At 43.3% G+C, this 21,721-nt stretch overlaps 1 protein-coding gene across 14 annotated transcripts in view; it reads right to left on the bottom strand.

The window, feature by feature from the left end:
* The window catches only part of HNRNPM (heterogeneous nuclear ribonucleoprotein M), a 277,288-nt gene that overhangs the window by 22,063 nt on the left and 233,504 nt on the right, over positions 1-21,721 (bottom strand). For 12 of the 14 annotated variants that reach the window (XM_072787528.1, XM_072787522.1, XM_072787524.1 and 9 more), the window contains one exon: positions 516-609. In XM_072787528.1, coding sequence (XP_072643629.1) covers positions 516-593 — 78 coding nt within the window. In that variant the 5' untranslated portion in view covers positions 594-609. Of the gene's footprint in view, positions 1-515; positions 610-694; positions 703-1,615; positions 1,669-8,973; positions 9,144-18,443; positions 18,603-21,721 lie in introns of those variants that run through there. The other 2 variants (XM_072787534.1, XM_072787535.1) reach the window with 1 other exon arrangement.

The raw sequence follows: 21,721 nt of genomic DNA, 5'->3' as shown, positions 1-21,721 counted from the left end.
TTTTCCTCTAAGAAAAACTCAAAATAAGTCAGGGAGAGATGTAATTGACAAAAACTTCCCTCTCCCTCAAAAGAGAAAAGATCTCTGGTTTGGATTAGATATGAAAGTAGATTAATGATAAATTCGCTTTAAAAAAAAGAAAAAAAGGTTGACTAAGTAAGAATAGGGTTCAGGCTGGGTAAAACCGTAGACGAAGATTCCCTTAACGTGTACGTGCGCGCGCACACACACACACACACCATGTGGGCTTGGTCTGAGTACCCCTGATAAAACAAGGCAGGCTGCTAAGCCAAATCACAGATGTTAGGAAGGCAGCAGTTGCTCAGGATGTGCTCGGCCACTATTCCAAAGTTCTTATAGGAGTGACTACTGAAGCCTGTGACTGACCCTCTTCATTAAAAACAGGTTGATCTCCTCCGTAAAATGTAGTCAAGCACTATGTGTGTCTTTTCCTAATTCCAAACAGGGACAACTCGACAATTATAAATGGTATCCACATTGTTTCAAGAGCTTACTTCTTTGACTTTCAGTGGTCTTCCACTCAGACTATGCTTGTTTAGAACTTCGGCAGCTTTTTTCATGCTTTCTTCCATCTTGAATTCAACAACGCTATGAAGAGTCAAAAGGAGATGAGTGAAACCAGTCCTGCAATTTAGAAGGCTCAATTGCCAATAAGTAACTAGACAATACTTACGCACATCCCTTTGGAGGAAGCCACAGACCAGTCAGAAGAGCAAGGAAAGGGGGGAAAAAAAGAAAAGAAAAGCATAGTAAATATCAATGACAATTATATAAATTACAAGTATGATTTATGTAACAAAGTTAGTTTTTAAATTAAGCCCTTCTAATGGGAAGCTCACAGGAATGTCTTGCCTACCCTTCCTTATTAAAAGCTGGGCTCCTTATTCTCTCCTCTGCCTGCACATTACCAGCATTGCACTATACTTGCTGAGGTTATAAGCAGACCTAAATTCAGGTTCTCCAAGAAATCACACAAACTTTAGATCTGCTTCTCTTTGTACTCAAATCAATTCCTTATCATACTCCTCCTAAATCCATCCCTTCCATAAATTAAAGCTCATCCTTTGATTATTCTAAGCCATTCTATTGCACGACAAAATAATTTATTTTCTCTTTAAACTAGGCCAATTTTAAACGTTCAGGTTTTAAAATTTGTTTTACAATTTACTGGCACAAAGGCGACTTTTCGGAAATCTTTGGTTCACACAACTTTCAAATTCAGCAAACGACCAAGAATAACATTTTCTAGACAAGAACACACGTTTTACATTAATATACCACCGCTAAAATTCCATGCATAATTCACACACAGCCAATTCCTCTGTTAACAAAGAGACAATGCTGCTATTGGTCCCCAGTTATCCAAATTGGGCATCCAAACAGAATACCAAAAAGCTCTTTGGCCAGCCATTTGGAAAAGCGGGACTCCCGTTTGCAAATCCCCTCCCACCCCACTCAAATGTTTGGCAAAATCAAACATAGCTACTATAACATGAGCACTCACTGCCTTCCTGATTTCATTCGATTCCACGCCACCATACAGTTACATTTTTCAAGTAGTAAATCCACAGAAGAAATTCTCTCAGACACTTACCCTTGACTTTCCTTCAGCGTCCATTAAGAGCTCCACGTATGTTACCTCACCAACTACAAATCAGTTTCCAGACGACACATAAACCAAGGGAGAAAAGCCAAGAAAACAATGGGAATTTAGAACAATCATCAGCAACCTTGTATGGAGCCTCTGCCTTATAAGAAAGCCCAGAAACACTCCATATTCTCTAAACCACCAAACTAGGCATTACAGGTGTGCAGTAAAAGTAGGTGAGACTCATTAACAATTATGTCCTTGATTTTCCTCCCACCACAAACAAGCTATTTCCACAGATTTCCATATCAATTTCCCTGTCTCGAATACTCAATCATGACTAGAGGCAATCCAAATCTATCGGAAAGAAGTCTGCATGATTCACTCTTTTGGGGAAAGGAGGAAAACAGTTTTACACAATATAATCTCATGGGTGAAAGCAGGCAAACAGCACACAAGCTGCAATGCCACCGAACCGAGCTTCAAATGCTAAATATTAAGAATGTGCAAGTATAATACGCTCAAAGGCAAACACACAGTATGGCCGGCTACGTGGGTGCAACCATGCACTGGAGGGCCACGTGCTTAGCTTAATGCTCTGTTATCTTGAAATCCTTAATTTTTTAACAAGAGGCCTTGCATTTTCATTTTGCATGGGGCCCCACAAAATCTGGAGCTGGTCCTGCACATGGCATCAGGCTCCAGAACTGTCAAAAATAAGATATTTGAGTATCCGATCATAAATCCAGAGCAGCATCTGGATTCTCTTCAGTGAATTAAACCAGGCTTTATCTTTCCTGCTTTCTCAACCTTCCCATTGAAAAACACAAATGCAAATTTAGAGTTCAGTTTGCAACTAAACAAGAAGACTCACGAGATTGAGATTCAGATTGAGATTCGGAACTACACAAAGGGAGGTGGGGAAACAAAGTATTTCAAAAGATTCAGCAGATTTTCCTCAAGGTTTGGATTGCCAATTCATGACCACCAAGACCAGATTTTAGAACCCATCAAGAAGACAACCACCAAAATGGCTGCTGAACTTGAAGATGGCACAAAGAGAACAGTAATTAAAAGTGTTAACTTGGAGAAAACAATCTCTTAAGCAGGTTCTCCAAAGTCAAGAAAGTGCTTTTGTCTTCAGGAATATTCTTTTTTTTAAAGGATTATTTTTATGATAGTAAAGTCTTCTCCAATTCTGTGTTCAACTTTGGTTTAACAGTACAAGGTCTAATGGCCTCAACAAGTCCTGCCTATTCTAAATCCTTTGCTTAAAGGATATTCAAATTACGAGGATTTTTAAATTAATAATAGCAAGGAAAGATTTAAACGTAAGATAAAATTACTTTTAAACTAAAATTAACAATTTGAAGGGCATGTCTATTAGTAACATATTTGCATGGGAGTTGACAACAAGGCCAAGTATTCAAAGTCACCTCCCCCCTTGTCCTTTCATGGAATGTTACAGAACCAAACCAGCACTTTGCACAAAACAAGAGAATCAGTGCAAAGAAATGAAGTAAAGTATAGGGACTGGTATAAATTTTGGAGTTACATACTCCAGTGGGACAAACTGAAAATGATCACAGCCAAGGGACAGTCAGGCAAATTATCCTTATTTTACCCAGACAAAAGTAAAGCAATTCCAAAAAAGGTGGCCATTCCTGAGGCCATGTTTTTAAAAAGCCATTCATTTCAACAGCAGCAGCCATTTGAGGACCAACAGCCTTATCTCCACTTTAATAAAAATGCCAAATAGTGTCAAGACAGTAAGAGACCTCAAATTTATTTTCTACAAGCTGTGACTACCATCTAGTAACCTTAAAAATAAATCATCACAATATCTAACTCAAGACAACTGTAACTATGTTGTCAAATATCAAATACTGTTGCATATAAGTTTCTAGTCTGTGTCCATAAAGACACTTTATCAAAAAACTGTCACTGCAATCTAGAAACCAACCAAGTCCAAACCAAATTTTTTTCCTAAAAAGCTAGGTTTAGAAATTAGGACTTTTCCACTTAACATTCTAGTGATGGCACACATCCAACTTCAATCCTTAGCACCAAAACTGCTGAAAATGTCCCTTTTTGTTTTTCCCCAAATGGTATAGTTTAGTAAAAACAAAAAAAATTACATTAAAAAACCCCTCGTCCTATCAGTTTAGCCACAGGTTAGGCACTCATTGTGGCTCCAGCATCAGTAGTGTTGTTCCCAAGGGAGCATCGATAATAACCATGATCCCTCATACATTCCCAACTTCTACCCTGAGAGACCGCATCAATTCAGAGATGTAAGCAAATTAGGGTTACAGGATCTGCAAGATGTGCTAGTACACACTTTAATGAAGACCACCCCTCTTTTAGTTCTACAGTATTAAAGACCCGTTTAGTGTGGTCAGTACAACTAGCAACAAAACATTGAAAATAAAATTTGCCACCTATGCATAGTCTGGTCACATCCAAAAAAATGAAGTTTAAAAGAACAAATCAACCAGAGCAGATGCTTTACTACTGAGAGACAGAGGTAACAAACTGGCCATAGCAACAGTCTCGCCCAGATGGAACTCACGGGCATTGATGGATAACACTGTTGCTCCTCCCCCTTCCTGCACACGGACAGGATCCATGGAATCCAAAAGGAGCTGTTAGTAAATTCTACTGCAGCTTTAAATATCAAAACATCCAAACGAAAAAACTAAAACTGAAAAATACCAGATGTTTTCACCTACCTTTTTTAAAAAATGCTCCAACAAATTACCTTTAGCCAACATTTACAATTTAAAACATTGCCTCAGGCATAAAACACATCAAAAGGATCAGAATGAACAAGCAACCCAAGTCAGGTAGTCACAAGGAGCTGCTATGATTTAACACACCTGCATAAATTTTTTTAAAATCACAAACAGTACCTATAATCTGTGTTCTCATTTAGTCTGAAATGGACTCAAAAAACAGAGGGAGTACAGAGGCCAAAACTTCACTGAAGAGAATTCATATATGAAAAGGCCTATAATTTAAAGGCGAGGGTAGAGAGTAAAGGCTCAAAAAAAGCAGGGCACGTTATTGAACACACTCATCCCTCACGTGGCCACTCTGATAGAGGGGCACAGAGTACCAATGCGTACTCTAATTTGGGAAGCTCGTGTCTTTAATATACAGACAACTTGAAACCTGGCAAAATAACTACAGAAGGACCACTTGATTTATGGATGAGCTAGAAAAATTATTGAGCCCATTCTTGCTTCTACTTCCACAGCAACAGGAGAAGAGCACTACTTCTCTAACTGAACCAAAAATTAGTACTTATTAAGTGAAGGCAGGCTACACTGTCAGGGTTCAACCAAAGTTGCCCAGAGACACAAATGTGTTAGCATAACAGGTCTTCACAAAGTGCCAGCTGAATTTCCAGAAAAGGAAAATATGAAAGAACAAATAGACTGGATGTGGATTTTTACTTCAACTGAAAATAAAACTCGGCTCCCTAGAACTCACAATGCAGGTTGTCTTCAAGAGCCAACTACACTTGGACTACGCTTGCCCTCTGGGCCTCAGTTTTCTGTCAGCTGGAATTTGAAATTTACTTAAAGCAATCCATCAGGGGTGCCAGGGTGGTTCAGCAGGTTAAGCTTCAGACTCTAGATTTTGGCTCAGGTCATGATCTCAGGGTCGTGGAATCAGGAAACACAGGGCTTCCACACTCAGCATGTGGAATCTGCTGGAGATCCTCTGCCTTTGCCCTTGTGGGTGCTCTCGAGTACACATGCTCCCTCTCTTGCTTGCTCTCTCTCAAAATAAATAAATCTTAGGGGAAAAAAAGTGATCCATTAAATGAAGACAGAGGATTAAGTGCTTAAAGAAATCTTTGCTTACACAAGTTAAACTGACTGCTGGTAAACTTGGGATTTATAGAGAGTAAACTCCATTACTGACTTTCCTTTATTCCTCAAACTGCTCCATGTTTACTCACTGCAGGTCCAACTCAGGCCTGTCTCTTTACAAATGCCCTACCTCGATGGAGCCAACTCCCTGGTTAGGCCAGGAGAACAAGCAGCCTAATAATGAGCTTTCTTCATCGACACAGGACTTCACAGTAATGTGGCACAACACTATTTATGTTTAAAATCCCCAAGGTCACCTTTTTCACCCACTCCTTATGGCCAACACTTTTCATGTGATCTCAATCTTTTCATGTGATCTCAATCTGGCCGATGATGTAAATCAGGCAGGCTGTGAGACTGTGAAAGCATCTGCAAACCTGGTGTGACAATCTCCAATTCTAATCTATTACACTGGCTCTCAAATTTTTTTTTTTTTTTTCAATTCAGCAACTCTTTGGTGTTCACAGCAGCCATTTGTTCCATGTACTATCTGTTAAAAAATCAGCATGATCAAAAGGAAGAACAACAGAATCCTTTCCTTGTTCCATCAGGACACTTAGAGCAGGAAGGGGAAAGTTCATCATTCTATTCTATAGGCTGCAAAAACTGTTTAATCCACATCCTTAACTTGGGGGTAGAGGATCCGTAGCAAAAAGAAAAAAAAAGAAAAAAAAAAACGCAGCCAGACTGAGAACGAGACAAAGCTCTCAATACATTTTCTCTTTAAATTTAGCAATGCTAATTTCATGACAGTGGTGCCACCAAACAAGCCTTATTACCCCATCCAGGGGAAAAAGCAAAGTGACCAATCCACATAATACATGTATCTTTAGTAGGATCTCCTGGAATGCTACTAAATGCTAAAATTTAAGACTGAGAATATACATTTGGTGGCCAAGAAGGGCGGAAAGATGAATTAGGGAGGGGTCCTGGAGGCAATCTCAAGGCATGATTAGCCTTAGAAAAGCTCCTGTATTGCCCCCTTCAAAGCTACTAGTTTACTTCTGAGAGACCGCAATTAGATAGTATGGCAGGGACAGGACATTTTCCAGACCTATAAGTTGAAGACAACAAATACTAACTTATTCAGATGGTTTCCTGAAACACCAGAACTCTTAAAATGCAAACCTATCAAGAGTGGTTGGGTTGTATGTAATAAGCCAAGTCTCCGTTGCTGGCCCACTCTGGAGATGACTTTGAGACCCGCGCTTTTAGGGTGTTAAGTGCCCCTAACTGCAATAACAAGTCTTCAAAAAATGAAAACTTACTTGCAACAGGTTTCAAGTAAATACTTCAAATTTCAAATAACCACCTAAACATTATCAGTATACCAACACAAAAATAAAATTGCAATTTTAAACCTCATAATAAAAACAAACATTTTTAAGGAGACCTATATATGTGAACAGTAAAATTCTTCAGAAATCACATGATGAACAGAAGCATTACCATGAAATTACCTTTCTCTTCTGAATCCCTTTCGCCCACAATACAATACTACACACGTAATTTAAACAAAAATAATTAACCTATACAGGGGAGCTCTAAACAAGAACATTTTAAGATTTGTTTATAATAACTTATTTACTGCACACCTGTAATTCTAAATTACACCACCAAAAAGTACACTGAAAGGGCTGAGCCAGGGCATTCGTAGCAGTATGCCAGGAGAATATGAGAACCAGTTTGGAAGTATCCAAATAAACCACCAGGCTGGCCCCACACTTAATACAGTGCAATAGGAAATTGAGGTGAACTGCTTCTACATCCAGAAACGTCATGGCTGCTGCTACCAGCTTAAGGCTTCCAAAACTGAATTACTGAATGGTAAAGCAGTAAAAATGTCACCTACTTTATCCATCATGTCCCAAAACTGGTTCACACACTCCTAAAAATAAAAAAATAATTTGGCCTGCAATCTCTTACAAAATTCTACAATTGCATTTTCAAAGCCACATTCCTGGTTCTTGGAACTACTATACCTTATTATCAATGAAGTATCAATTCAGCGGTTCAACCAAATCACGAGAACACAAATTTTTGGGGGTTATTCCAAAAACAAATTCGAATGAGACCCAACTGTACTGTACAGAAATTCTAAACTTGTATTGAAGCAGCAGTCCCAAAAACCAAGAACACTGCATCTGGGATGCCACATGACACGCCCTTCAGACAAAAAGAAACTTCACTCTTGCCCTAGGAGCATTGGCAGGAATGATTTGGCTGATCAAGGCAGGAAAACAAATCTCACACCAAACGTTTTTCCATCCGTGTTATCTGGAGAACTACTACATGGGAGCAGCCTACATGAATGTACAGAGAAGTTCACAGTGCCTAGTGCTTCTGGCATGTCATGGTCAAATTAAGTGATGGGACAATGATGGCAGTGGGCCAGTCATAAGTTCAAAACCCAATGCTGGGAGCACCAGTACAAATACCAAAATGGCCTATTCCAAGTGGCATCTCTGCCACTGAAATGTTAAATCATTTGACAATTCAAGCTTGAATCTCTTTTCATTATGAATGCTCCAGAAAACCAATACCTTTCAGTCCTTCAAAAAGACTCCATTTAAGGGTAATTTGATTCTAGGTTTCCCTTGGGGGAGACCTCAAGGCATCAGACAAATTGTCTCTATCAATAGTTTTGTCTAAACCAGGGCTGAGCAATCTCTTTAAGCCCTGAGTGCCACCAGCAGGGCCAAGAATCAGGAAAGAAAGGAAGACAAAAGCAGCAGATCAAGAATGTGGAAAGAAAGAGGATACATATGGTGTGCACGGGGGTGAGGCAGAAGACCATGGAGACAACCAGCCTCCTAGGACCTCCTGGTGGCAGCAGAGCTTCAGTTGCTTCCCCTGCCTTGGGCCAGAATCTGGACACTGGGCCACTACTAAAGTGCACCTGAAAGCACAGCGTTAGGTAACAGATGCCTTATTTTGAACTCTCCAATTGCCAATCTAACCTGGGAATCCTCCCCCCGCCCCGGGGGGGGGGGGGGGGGGGAGCCTAACAGTTTAAATACAAGCTAATGTTTTAGAATTTAGAATCTGAGCAGCACAAGTTCCAACTACCAAATTTTGATCCCAGGAAGACATCCAAAGAATTTAAACAAACTACCTTCCCTCCAGAATTAAAAAGCTTAAAAAAATTTTTAAGGAAAAACCTCTCCCACCTATTATGAAGAAATCAAAAAATTTCCTCAACACAAAGAGGCTCCCCTCAAGCTTAATCGAAGCCCTATTAACCATATTAAGCCAGTAAATTCATTTGTAGGCCAAAGGACCATACAAACCACCCTGTTTGACACACAGGTGCATGACCACACAAAAAAAGTAGGGTGGGTAAAGCGGCTTAACTCTCAAGCCTGGACAGAACACATGCTCTACCCAGATCAACTTCCACTGACAAAAAAATAACCAAGGAATTAGCCACAGAAAAGATGACACATCAACCTTCTTACCCTACTCGACCACCAGTACCATTACCTTTTTCTTTAACCAGGTCTTTAAGTGACTGCCATTTCACATCAAAAGGTATGTTTGTAATGAAGGCTCTGTATCTTTTAGTTGGATTGGCATATGGCTCAAAGCGATTGCCTCCTCTTTTTATGTTTTTCTCCTTCCTCTTCTCATTCTGAGTAGGTCGCTCTCCTTCACTGAATTCGAAGGGAAAAAAAGGGTCCATATGTTAGCACAATATGAAAGACAGTATTTGATTTGCCAGGTTTACAATTCCACGCAGTTACATCTAACACAAGACTAATATTGACTTTCGTCTGACACATTCAAACTTAAGTACTCATAGAACAAAAAGGTACAGTAGCGCACTCCTTAAAACCCACCAATCAAGGAGCCCAAGAAACTGTGCTCTGCTAAGCCTTCATACATTCCTAGGGGCTTTAACAGAGATGGGAGCAAGAGGCTAACTCCCTGTGCAAGGTGCTTTAATTTCATGCCAGAAACCGGAAAACAGAAGGGAAGATTTGCAAGACTTCATAGAACAGAAATGAGCTGGTGCATATAGGCCCAATCAACTTTAATTTCACAAAACGATCTTTTTGGTGTGGGGGAAAAACATTTTTTTTTAAGTAGGAATATAAAATGGTGCAGCCACTATGGACAACTTTAGCAATCACTCAAAAAGTTAAAACACACAATTAACATATGACCCAACAATTCCACTCCTAGGTACAAATCCAAAAGATGTGAAAAGAAGGAACAGATACTTGTACACCAAATAGCATTATTCATAAGAGCCAAGAGGTGGAAACAACCCAAGGGTCCACCAACAGATGAATGGAATGAACAAAATGTGGTATAGCCATACAATAGAATATTATATTATTCAGCTGGCTGTAAAAGGCATGAAATGCTGATAGATGCTGCAACACAGATGAAGTCTGAAAACATTATGCTAAGCAAAATAAGCCAGGCAGAGAGACTGTCTCTAACAGAAGAAAGGTTACCAGAAGCTGGAGAGAGGTGGAAACGGGTAGTTACAGTTCAATAGATGAGAGTTTCTGTTTGTAATAAAGTTCTGAAAATGGACAGTGGTATAATATATAAGATAGAACTTAATGCCACTATACACTTAAATGGCAAATTATATATTATATATATATCCACCAAAAAAAAGATCCTTTTAAGGGAAAGAAGCCATTCCCTATACTGCCCTAGGAAAACCAGAAGTCTGAGCAACCCAGGTAGGTAAAAGACAACACACAGGAAGAGATTCCACCTTCAGCAAAGAGTGAATGAATACTTTTTTGGCATGGCTTTTCCTATAATACTCTTTTACCTTTGTGGGTCAGGAATCTTCACACTGTAACACTTCATATCTAAGCTCTACAGACACAAATTCGGCATTTAGATTAGGACAGATTAGGACATGACAGAAGTTTCACAAGAAAAGCAAACTTCAAAAGCACAGAACCAGACATCAGGCTGGGGGTCTAGGCCATAGCACAGAGAAACAGACCAGTGTGTACAGCCAGGGCACCATGCACTGGCCAAGTGACCCTCTTCCATGAGCCACCCACTCATGTTCAGCCCTCTGTGACCACAGGCAGACACCTGTGAAAGGTGACTAGGAACAAGGGAATCCAGCAGACACAGGAAGTTCCTCTCACTTCCCACACTATGTCCTGTACTTTCTGCTTACCAAGCCCTATGCTTTTCACCAGTGAAAATCCAGCAACTCCCAAACCAGAGAGTCTAGCAGACTTTGTGATCCATGACAAAAATGGAAAAAAACAAAAAGCCAAAATTATGGCATCAATGATTTATAAACCTACCTTTATTTATTTAAAGGGCTGCTATTTATTCTAGGATATACCTTCCTTGTGTGGGAGAAGTAGTGTTCAAATACCACATGACAGAGAACTTTTCTCTTTTTAACATATTAGAATTAAAAAATAATTTTAAGTACACTATACACCCAACGTGGAGCTTTATTGACTTCAACGACCCTGAGATCAAGAGTCACATGCTCTACCAATTGAGCCAACCAGCCATTCCACTTGGAAAATTTTAAGTTAGCAACTTTTTGTAGCCCCAAAGTTACTGTTTTTTCTGCTGGTCTCTCAGATCCAAACACAAGAGTGCCAAGTGCTGACCCAATGAAGGTATCCTCCTACGTAAAAGTAAGGAAAGACGTTTCCTCCATGATTTTAAATATACCAACTTGCAATAAATAGACCTCCTTCACTGAGGCTGGCAGACATGGAGGGGTATGGCTACTCGAATCCTCAAATACCTAGAATTCTACTCTGTCTACCCCCAAGTTAACAACAGGTCCTCCTCAGGCTGGCTGCACACCAAACAGATCTCAGAGGAAACCCTCAACCATCACAGAGGCCACCCGTCTACTTCATATGAAAGTCCCACACCAAAGTCTGCCAAACAGAGTGTATTTGCCTATATGTCTCTTACTCTTAGTAGTTAAGAAGTGCTAGCAAAAAAAATAAATTAATTAAATTAAATTAAAAAAAAGAAGTGCTAGTAAAAATTCCTCAAATGTAAATCAATCTCCATCCACACACCTCTAGAGGGTCTGTGGATAGAAATGTTTTTAATATAACTGATTTCTTTTGATATCCATACACTCTATAATTTAAACAACAAGGTCTCGGGGCAGCCCCGGTGACTCAGCGGTTTAATGCCGCCTTCAACCCAGACGTGATCCTGGAGACCCGGGATCACACCCCGGGCTGCAGGCAGCGCTAAATCACTGCACCACCGAGGCTGCCCTAAATAAAATTTTTTTTAAATCTTATTTAAAAAAAAAAAAACAAAACCAAGGCACAGTAGTAGCTCTACTCTGGTCTGTTTTTCAGACCTGCTCAGCTCACCTATTGGTTACAAAACGTATAACTAATCACAGACAAAGCAGGTAACAAAGTGTCCATCCATATTCTGCAGATGATATGGCTAAGAATAGGCTAGCTACCCAATCTAACCACAGAAGCTAGGTATTTGGTTTGGGGTTAATCCACATCACATGGCTCACCATCAAGAAAGCAGCTCAAATGGATTATGTCCAAGGCGTGAGCACAGCACTCTACCCAAATCCTTCTCTGGCTAATCATTTCCAGTCTCTGAGAAGTTTTATCCTAAGTAAATGAGGTTAGAACTATCTCGTCACTTCCAGCTTCTTAGAAAATTTACCTTTTTGTAAACCCAATCACCACTAGCAACCCTTCTTTTTTTAAGTAATCTTTACGCCCAACATGGGGCTCAAACTCAAAACCCTGAAATCAAGAATTGCATGCTCTCCAAACTGAGCCAATCAAGCACCCCCTTCTAAAAAAAATTTTTTTAAATAATCTCCACACTATCAACCCTTCTTGACAAAAGTGTAGACCACCGTCAAAGAATTCTCACTCAAGACATGTATTCAAGTATAGCTAATATGAGAGTTTTCAAGAGTGGTATCCTGAAAAGCTCATTTTTTAAAATGTGCAATCCCATTTTCTCACTTATCTTCGGGATAAAATTAGGGGAATATTCTTCTCTAGCCCTAAGATATTTATAACACTTAACTCTAAAAGCTTTTTAGAATCACGTTTTTATAAGTGGATTATATTAGAATCACGTTTTTATAAGTGGATTATATGTTTACATTGACAAAATTGCTTATTTCCAAATTCAGATTATAGACATTAAAAATATTAAACACACACCTACCATATGACCCAATCATCTGCACCTAGATACTTATCCAAGAGAAAACAAAGCATATTTCCATACAAAAACTTGTACCGAAGTGTTCACAGCAACATTATATGTAATGTCCCAAAACTGGGAATCTATCTACTAAACAGGTAAATGAAAAACCAAATTGTAGATCCATAAATTGAAATATTACTCAGCAACTAAAAGTAATAAACTATATACAACAAGAATGCATCTCAACACAATAATACTTGAAGAAACCAGGCAACAAAAGGGTTACAATACAGTATGATTCCATCATATAAAATTTTATATTTGATAAAATCTAATCTGGCAAACTAATTCGTAGCATGGTTTCTCAACCTCAGCATTATTGACATACTGGGCCAGAAGCTGTGCTATGTGGGGCTGCCATGGGCATCTCTGACTTCTCCCAAAGAGATAGCAGTAGTAACCCCATCCCTCAGTCTTGCAGATGAAAACCAAAAACGTCTGCAAGACACTTTCAAATGTCCCCCTGTCCAGGGAGGGAAGAGGGAAGGGAAGAGGGAAGGGAAGAGGGAAGGGAAGAGGGAAGGGAAGAGGGAAGGGAAGAGGGAAGGGAAGAGGGAAGGGAAGGGAAGGGAAGGGAAGGGAAGGGAAGGGAAGGGAAGGGAAGGGAAGGGAAGGGAAGGGAAGGGAAGGGAAGGGAAGGGAAAAGAAAAGAAAAATCAACCCCCTTAAGAACCACTGATGCATACTGATTGATGGAAAGCTGATCTAGGGTTGCCTGGAGGTGGGGAAAGAAGGACTCAGAAGATTAGAGGTGAGAAATAACTGCTGGGGGTATGGATGTATTTATTACCTTGACTCAGCTAGGGATTCATAATACACTTATGCTGCATATTATCATGCTGCACATTTCCAATATGCGCAGCTTTAGATGTTTAAGTTTCTACTTATGTCTGTTAAATTTCAAATCTAACTCCAATAACTTGACTTGTAACTCCAACAGGAGTTGAATAGCAGAACATATTTGATACTTTATGTATCAAATGTAGATCTTTCAAAGAAACAGAAACCACAATAAGATCTAACTAGGCCAGCTAAATGTTTTACCAATATTCTCCTTGCTAACTAGCTCTCAATTCCCTACTGCCAATGAACACTACCCATTTTGGCATCCAATCATCCACCTTAAGTTCTAAATAGATGCATTATTAAAAAAAAGTTTTCTAACATTCTATCAACATATCTCACCATACATCAAAAAGCCACCCCAAGATATAAGTACCTTCCAAGTCACGAAGACGAAGTAGGTTTACTATGACTTGGGAGCTGTTTCACTGATAACGCTGCTCCACCATATTAGAATTATGTACTTAAACACAACTAAAAAAACAGTGCCTGCGCCACAAAAAAAAATCGCTCCATTTGCTGAATCCCTACACCCTCTCTTATGCTTCCATAACACTCAACACTCTCATTACTTTCAGTTTTTCAATGAAAGGTGTAGTCTGAAATGGCAACCCCAACACCCTGAAATTGTGATCACATCTCCTGAGAAAGAGACTCTTGCCCCACACCCCCAAGCCCCTTGAGAATCATCCCTTATGATAGGTCCTGAGTGCCTCTAATGTATTTAGTGCACAGAGCAACGACTCAGCCCTATTCGAGCTCCAGGTCCACCACTCAACTATCCCTGCAACTCAAGCTCTCCACCTCTCTGGTTCTTTACCAGCAAAACCAGCATAACCTGTATCCAGGGTAGCCCACAGAGATACTGTGAGAATCAACAAACCACCTAACAAAAAGCAGCTTGGTAAACATCCAGCACAATATCTAAAGGTACATCTAAAGGGGCAGCACTACAGGTGGCTAAGCACCACATCTAGGTCTGAACCCCAATGTCTTTGTTAGGCCTCGGCTTCTTCCTCTGTAAAAAGGACATTACTGTCCACACTTTACAGGTTCAAAGGAGATCTGGCACCCAGACAGTAACTGTGGCACTGATTTATTTCTGTACCAACAATTTTTTTTTTTTTGTACTAGTAATTTTAAGGGGAACTAATTCACTCCTACCTAGCCTTTCACTTTACACACAGTGATTTTTAACAAGCCCACCACAGGGTGGTGGCTGAGGATACTCAGGCACTGTACTCATTACAGAGTATCTAACAAGCAATTCAGCTTTCAATTCTATGACTGTAAAACACAGTCACAGGAGGATCCATCTGAGAAGCCCAAAAAGAAAGAAACAACCTAATCTTTGCAGACTAGTTTCTCTTTGCTAGCTATGAATAAAATCAAAGAGCAAAGTTAAAGTGAAGAGCCGAGGTGGCAGCATGCATTCAAATAATCCAGAAGCCCCTCTAAAGTTGAACTCAGTCTAATGTGCCTCAAATATCCTTTTTTCAAGTATACAGTTTTTAAAGTACAGCAAACACTCAAATCATTGCAAAGTGGAAAACATCGTTTAAATAAAACATTTCCAGGCAGCTCAGCGGTTTAGTGCCGCCTTCAGCCCAGGCTGGAGACCCCGGATGGAGTCCCACGTCGGGCTCCCTGCGTGGAGCCTGCTTCTCACTCTACACGTCTCTGCCTCTGTCTCTGCATCTCTCATGAATAAATAAAATCTTACATACATACATTTCCAATGACTGTGTTTAGACAGGTAGTACTGTGGAACCAAGTACAGCCTTGGGAGTCTAGATGGCCACCCCTAGACTCTGGGTCAATTTCCTTAACCCGAGGTTTCTCAATTGTCTAAAAAAAATTTTTTTTTCTCAGTTCTAATACAGAGTTAACACAATGTTACCTCCCTGGGAATCTATACTAAATATATTTTCTTAATTTTTAAATAACCTCCATCTCCCAATTTTCTGATTCAGCCACAAGATTAATCTAGAAAAGGCTAAGTCACTGATTTTAAATATATGGTGCAATCTTTACTTAAAAGCGGGTGGGGGGGTGGGGAATCCCTGGGTGGCTCAGTGGTTTAGCACCTGCCTTTGGCCCAGGGCGTGATCCTGGAGTCCTGGGATCGAGTCCAGCGTCGGGCTCCCTGCATGAAGCCTGCTTCCCCCTCTGCCTGTGTCTCTGCCTCTATCTCTCTCTGTGTGTCTCTCATGAATAAATAAAATCTTAAAAAAAAAAAAAAAAAGGCGGGTGGGGGGGATGGATACATACCTAAACCTATTATAGTCCTCTAAAATGAATGCTTTTTCTCCCTTACTAAATATGCTTAATTCTGAATCAAATCAATCTTGATGGAAAATTTCTCATCAAAATAAAACAAATCCTCCTCCCACACCCAGAAAGGGAACTGAAAAATAAGCTTTCCTATCTGGGGTCCTCAATCAAGTTTGCTCATTGCCTTTTTCGTTTACAGTACACTCCACTCCTGGTACAGAGAGGTCAGAAGAACTAAATTTTACGCTCAAATCCCATCCCTCAAAGGCTTTCAAGGTAAAAATCAATATTCCTTCGCCTGGAATTCACTGCCCACCAGCTGGCACCCAGTGTTTTAGCATTAAATGCTACAGCAGCATCAGCTTTTTACAAATATGCAAAGCATATACTCAAATCCCTAGTCTTTGGACACTCCCCTCCGTCCCTCCCCCATTTAACTTCTTTCATCCTTCCCCAACTAAAGATACAACTCCCTGCCCCTAGCAGGTTAGGTTGGAGGGAGAGTGGCCCTGCCAGGTAACTCCTTTTATTTCAATCACAGTGTAATTACCCTACTACTGAAACGTAAATTGCTTCCTCCTCTGGGCAAGAGCTTTATTCTAACGAGCTCGGTTTCTAGAGCCTCCTCATACCAAAACAAGGGAAGAAAAATTTAAAAAGAAAGGAAAAAACAAAAAAAAAGTTTTCCACAGGCCCTACAAAATAGATCTAAATGTTACTACCTCCCCAAAATATCCACTATTAAGCAGTTCTAAACTCCGGGTTCTTTCCAACAAGGGTTATTTTATCTCTTAAGTCTTCAGGTTCTTCCTAATAGTCCACGTGTTAAATCAACCACTCACAAAATGACTACTTGAAAATGAACAGTGGAAAATGGGAAATCTGAAAAATGTACCCCAGGTGCTATAATCTATAACTAAGCCATTCATCAAACCTCACCTAACAAGGTAAGGTTCTAGCAGCACTTCATCCTGTGACAAATGGTTTGAAAGAAAAACAAACAAACAAACAAAAACACCAGAAATAAATGTATCTTAAAAGACCCCCAAATATGGCCCCCAAAAATCCTACTAGGCTCCCTAAAAGATGAAAAAAAGTCCAAATGAGCACATCTCTTTCCAGTGTTCAACAGTAAAGTGTTGGGAATATACTTCCAGGATGCCTTCCTGTTGATTTCCCAGGACCAGTAACCATGGTATTTTGCTCCTCCTCACCTAAGGAGAGAAAGTTTCACAAAGCTAGTATTTAGTGAATGCTCTTTCACAAAAAGCCAATTTAACTGCATTCACTTCCTATCTCCACAAACTCTAGTTATGCATATTAAAAATCTGTGGGAGGGCAAACTCAAACTAAGAGACAGAGACCCTACAACAGAGGTAACCAGAAGCTGGGAAAGGGAGAGAATAGGAAGTTCCTGTGTACGGGTTCCAGTTTGTAAGATGCTAAAAGTTCTGGACGTGGACAAGGGAGGACAGCTGCACAATACTGTGAATGCGCTTAATGTCATTGAATTGCACTCAAAAAAAAAGGTTAAAACTGTGAATCTAATGTATGTTACCATTAATTTATAAAAAAAAATCTGTAGGAAGCCCAATGTGTGCCCAGAATTCCCCTCTCCTCCCCGACAGCGTCGGTCGCAGCCACAACGTCTCTCCACGTCTTTCAGGTGCTGCCATCCGAAAGGGTGGGTTTCCCGGGGACACGAGATGACGCTTTAAGGCTTTAATTGAACTTGAGAATCCAAGGAGCCCGACAGAGCCCCAAGCTGGACTAGAAAAGGTGACGAAGTTCGCAAGTCGGTGAGCCCGCCTAATGAGGGGAAGGAAATCTTCCTCGGGAACAAGGAAGAGGAGGTTTCTCTCCACCCCACCCCACCCCACCCCCCGCCGGCCTTTGTTTGCTCGCTTCTAAGGGTGAACACTGAGCCGCAGATCCGAACTCTCCACAATTACCTACTGCGCACCTGGAAGGAGCGAGGGACGCCGCGAGGGACTCGAGCGGGGCCCAGAGCGCAGGGCTGGCGGCGGTTCCGACCGAGGCTTCCCCGCAGGGCGGGGAAAGGGGGAGAAGGAAGAGGAGGCGCCCCGAACCGGCCTCGCGATCGCTGCCGAAACCTACCCGCCGCGGCTGCTGCCGTTTACCGGGGCTCCCCGCGCGCCAAGTCCTGCGCGCGCACTCCCTCCCCTCCCCCCACTTTACGGATCGGGAAACTGAGACCCTAGGCGGTGGGGGCGGGGGGCGCTTGTGAAACCACTCAACCCAAGGTCACCCGACCGGCCAGCGGGCCGCCGACTCGGCGACTCCCCGGCTCCCGGGCCCGCGCCACCATCCCCGTGCGCAGGGGCCCGGCCTCAGGCCTCGGCGTCGGGCTCGGCCTGCGGGGGCCGGCGGGGGAGGTCCGCGGCCTGGAAGGAGGAGGCGATCCCGGAGGCGCTCACGAGGCCGCCCGGCTTCACTCCTCGCGGCCTCGGCCGCCCGCACCCGCGGCAGGCCCGGCGGGGAAGGCCCGGGCCTCGGCCGCGCCGGTGGGAGGCCGCCAACAGAACTAACGGAGCCGCCGCCGGCCGCCGCGAAGGTGCCCGGCCCGGGACGGGGAGCCTTGGAGTACTCACCCCTTCGGGCCCGGAGCCCCGTTGCCGCTTGGCACGCCGGGCGCGCCGCTCTCCTCCTCCATTTTGGTCTCCGTCGTCGCCACCTCGGCCGCCGCTTCGACCCCTGCCGCCATTTTCTCCGCGTCTGGGCTTTGTGTGAGGGAGCGGGATGCGAGGCGCTGCGCCTGCGCGCTCACGTGACTCGGCGCGACCAGTAACGCCTGCGCGCGCCGCCGCCCGCTCCCGCCTCGTCCCCCTCCCGCCACGGGCCACGCCCCCGCCGCGCGCATGCGCACACCGGCAGCTGTTATTCATTCATTACCGATCGGATTTGCGTTAGGCACCGACTGGGTACTCCCCCCCCCCCCCCGCCCCCGCTCTCTAAGTCGGGGAGGGGAGGCACCTCCCCACCTCCCGACGCGGAGCTGCTCACTCCCAGCTTCCTGTAGTCAGAGCTGGCGCAGACAGGCAGCAGCAGTTTTGTTTACTAGAATATAAAGGAGGAGGGTAGGACTCAGGCCGGGCCAGGCAGGACTGCTGTGCAAAATGCTCTCTCCCTGAGCGAGTATCATCATGCACCAAGGACACCTGGGCTCTGTCTGGCCTGTATCCCCACGGGTTGGGAGCTCCTGGGTGCAGAGCTCACAGCCTAAGTCCCTCCCACTGAACCTGCTAACCAACAGCTGAAACATGTAGCTGGGGACTCACGGATGTTTCTTGAGTGAATGAACAAGCAAGAATTCCAACATGATAGAAGAAATGAGTCACAAGGCCAGGAGAGCCCATTAACCTTACCTGGGGTCCCCTGCTGCCTGCCCCTGGATACCCTTTGTCCTGAAAACTTGGCCCTGTCCAAAAACAGGTTTTCAAGGGCTGTTATAGTTTGTGTCTTGGGGCAACCACGTTGGCCTGGAAGGAGCCAAAGCTGAGGAAAGTGTTTAGAGGCTTCAAGCTCCCTTTCCCCACAGCACCACCACCACCACCCACCACCACCCCGCTTCAATATCTCCCAAACTTTGAAATGCTTCACTAGATCTTGCAGAAGTTCCCACCCAAACATCAAACTCTCTCTATGCTTATAAAGGGGAAGTTTTCTTTACCCCCCTCTCACGGAATGGCTATATATCATCAAGTTCTGGGGGTAATAGCTCATCTGCCACACCCTCCCAGCTGCTTGATTTGGCCTGGTGATTCTGACCCTGGCTGAGAATTCCAGGCCCAGAGAGGAAATCCAGTAGCCCAGCCTGACACGGAGACTAGGCCCCATTCCCATGTATTCCTCAAACTTACCCATCTCCTAGAATTCCCTTCTATCAACCATCTTCAAGGCCTTCCTCCTACTACTCTCCACTTCTGCTCTACTAAAATCCCCTGTACACACCAGCTCTTCTCCTGGGGCTGCACTGGTATCTAAGCTTGCCTTCCTCTCCCTTAGACCTCTCCTAGACTGGAGGGATCTCTGGGGGCAGAAGGAGCCTCACTGACCTCTGAATTCCCTTGCTCAGGAAGGCTCAGAGATGATGGAAGAGGCCACGCCAGTCTTGGCATGAGGGAGATGAGTCCAAATGCAAAACAGCAGAGACAAGAAGCCACCTGTCTCTCCAAGACAGTCCCTTCAAGAGTGACTGTGACCGGAAATCAGGGACAAGGCAGGCCCTGGTTGAGGAGACAAAGTCTTCTAGGCTAGGTTCCTATGGGCTGATTGCCTTAACACTGCCCACATTCCTGGGTTTTGCCATCTCCCAAACCATGATTTTCACCACACTGTCCTTTAATTGACACACTTTTTTTTCCTTTAAAGAAATATGTTTTTATATTTTGCTTTACATCACAGTACATTTTAGAAACTTGCTATAGCTTACTGTAAAAAATAAGAGGATGATGTTATTAAAGTGGAAATCCAATTGTGTTGCAGTGCCAACAGCTCTGAGCCTAAGACTTGCTCTCTCTTGGGATCCCTGGGTGGCGCAGCGGTTTGGCGCCTGCCTTTGGCCCAGGGCGCGATCCTGGAGACCCGGGATTGAATCCCACATCAGGCTCCCGGTGCATGGAGCCTGCTTCTCCCTCTGCCTATGTCTCTGCCTCTCTCTCTCTCTCTCTCTTTCTGTGACTATCATAAATAAATAAAAATTTTAAAAAAAAAAGACTCGCTCTCTCTTTTGCTAGGGTTAAGGGGCACTAAAGACTGCCTCACACCAACCTACAACTTTCTCCTCATTGTAATTAAAAGTGTTAGAAGAGGGCCTCGGTTAAGTGTCCAGCTCCAGGTTTCAGCTCAGGTCATGATCTCAGGGTCCTGGGATCGAGTCCCACATCAGGCTCCCCATAAGGAGCCTGCTTCTCCCTCTGCCTGTGTCTCTGCCTCTCTCTGTGTGTCTCTCGTGAATAAATAAAATCTTTTAAAAAGTAAAAAAACAAATGTTAAAAGAGATTTGCAGAGGAAAAACCTTTCTCTTTTCATGATGGCACATTCCGGGGCCTCTACAATGTCGCCAGGGATACATTCCAAAGTTGGCCCCAGAGAGGAAGGTGCCAGGTCTGTGTAGCATAAAAAGCCACAGAGGGTAAGAAGGGCCCTGAACACCAGCCGAGCCGAGGCCCCTGGGTATGATCTTGTTCTGCAGACCACCAGAAGCCTACAGAGACCTGCTCATCTTCCCAGCTGCCTCTCTCCTGCCCCTCTGTCCCTTGGTCACGGGGCTCCAAGCATGGTTCATCTGCCATGCTGCTCCTCCCATAGGCCACATGGGTCCCAGACTCCAGGCCTTGGCTCTCAGCTGTCCCTCTACCCCCGTGGCCAGGCTGGCTTCCCCTTGTTCTTCATCCAGAAAGGCAGAAAGGCGTTTTCTCTCTTTCTAGGTGAGCCACATACCAGATGGGCATCCATGCAGAAGAGAACATACTAGACACTGTGCTAGGCCCATTGGAGATGGGCCTAGCATCCCCCACTGTTCTGAGCCTCTGTTTGCTCATCTGCAAACGGGATTAACAAGAGAACCCCAGAGCCCCTCTTTTGGATCTGCTCTGAGTAGTGACTGTGGCCCAGTGCAGGGGACCCTCACATGCACTAAGCTCAGAAGGAGCTCAAGAAATAGATGCTGTTGCTAGCATGACCATATTCTGCTTCTTTTCCTGAGGCCTCCTGGAAGGGGACAGAGCTCAGTACTGAGGCCATGTGGATTGGGGGGTCAACCCAAAACTCTGCTTCCTAGAGACAAAGGCTTCCCTGTTCTGAGCCTCAGTCTCCTCTGTAAAATGGAGCTAACAAGCCCTTCCTGTGACTGAGGATGGACAGAGGG

Source organism: Canis lupus, chromosome 19, assembly GCF_048164855.1.
Source record: "Canis lupus baileyi chromosome 19, mCanLup2.hap1, whole genome shotgun sequence".
Classification (NCBI taxonomy): domain Eukaryota; kingdom Metazoa; phylum Chordata; class Mammalia; order Carnivora; family Canidae; genus Canis; species Canis lupus.
This window is presented reverse-complemented; position numbering and strand designations above follow the sequence as displayed.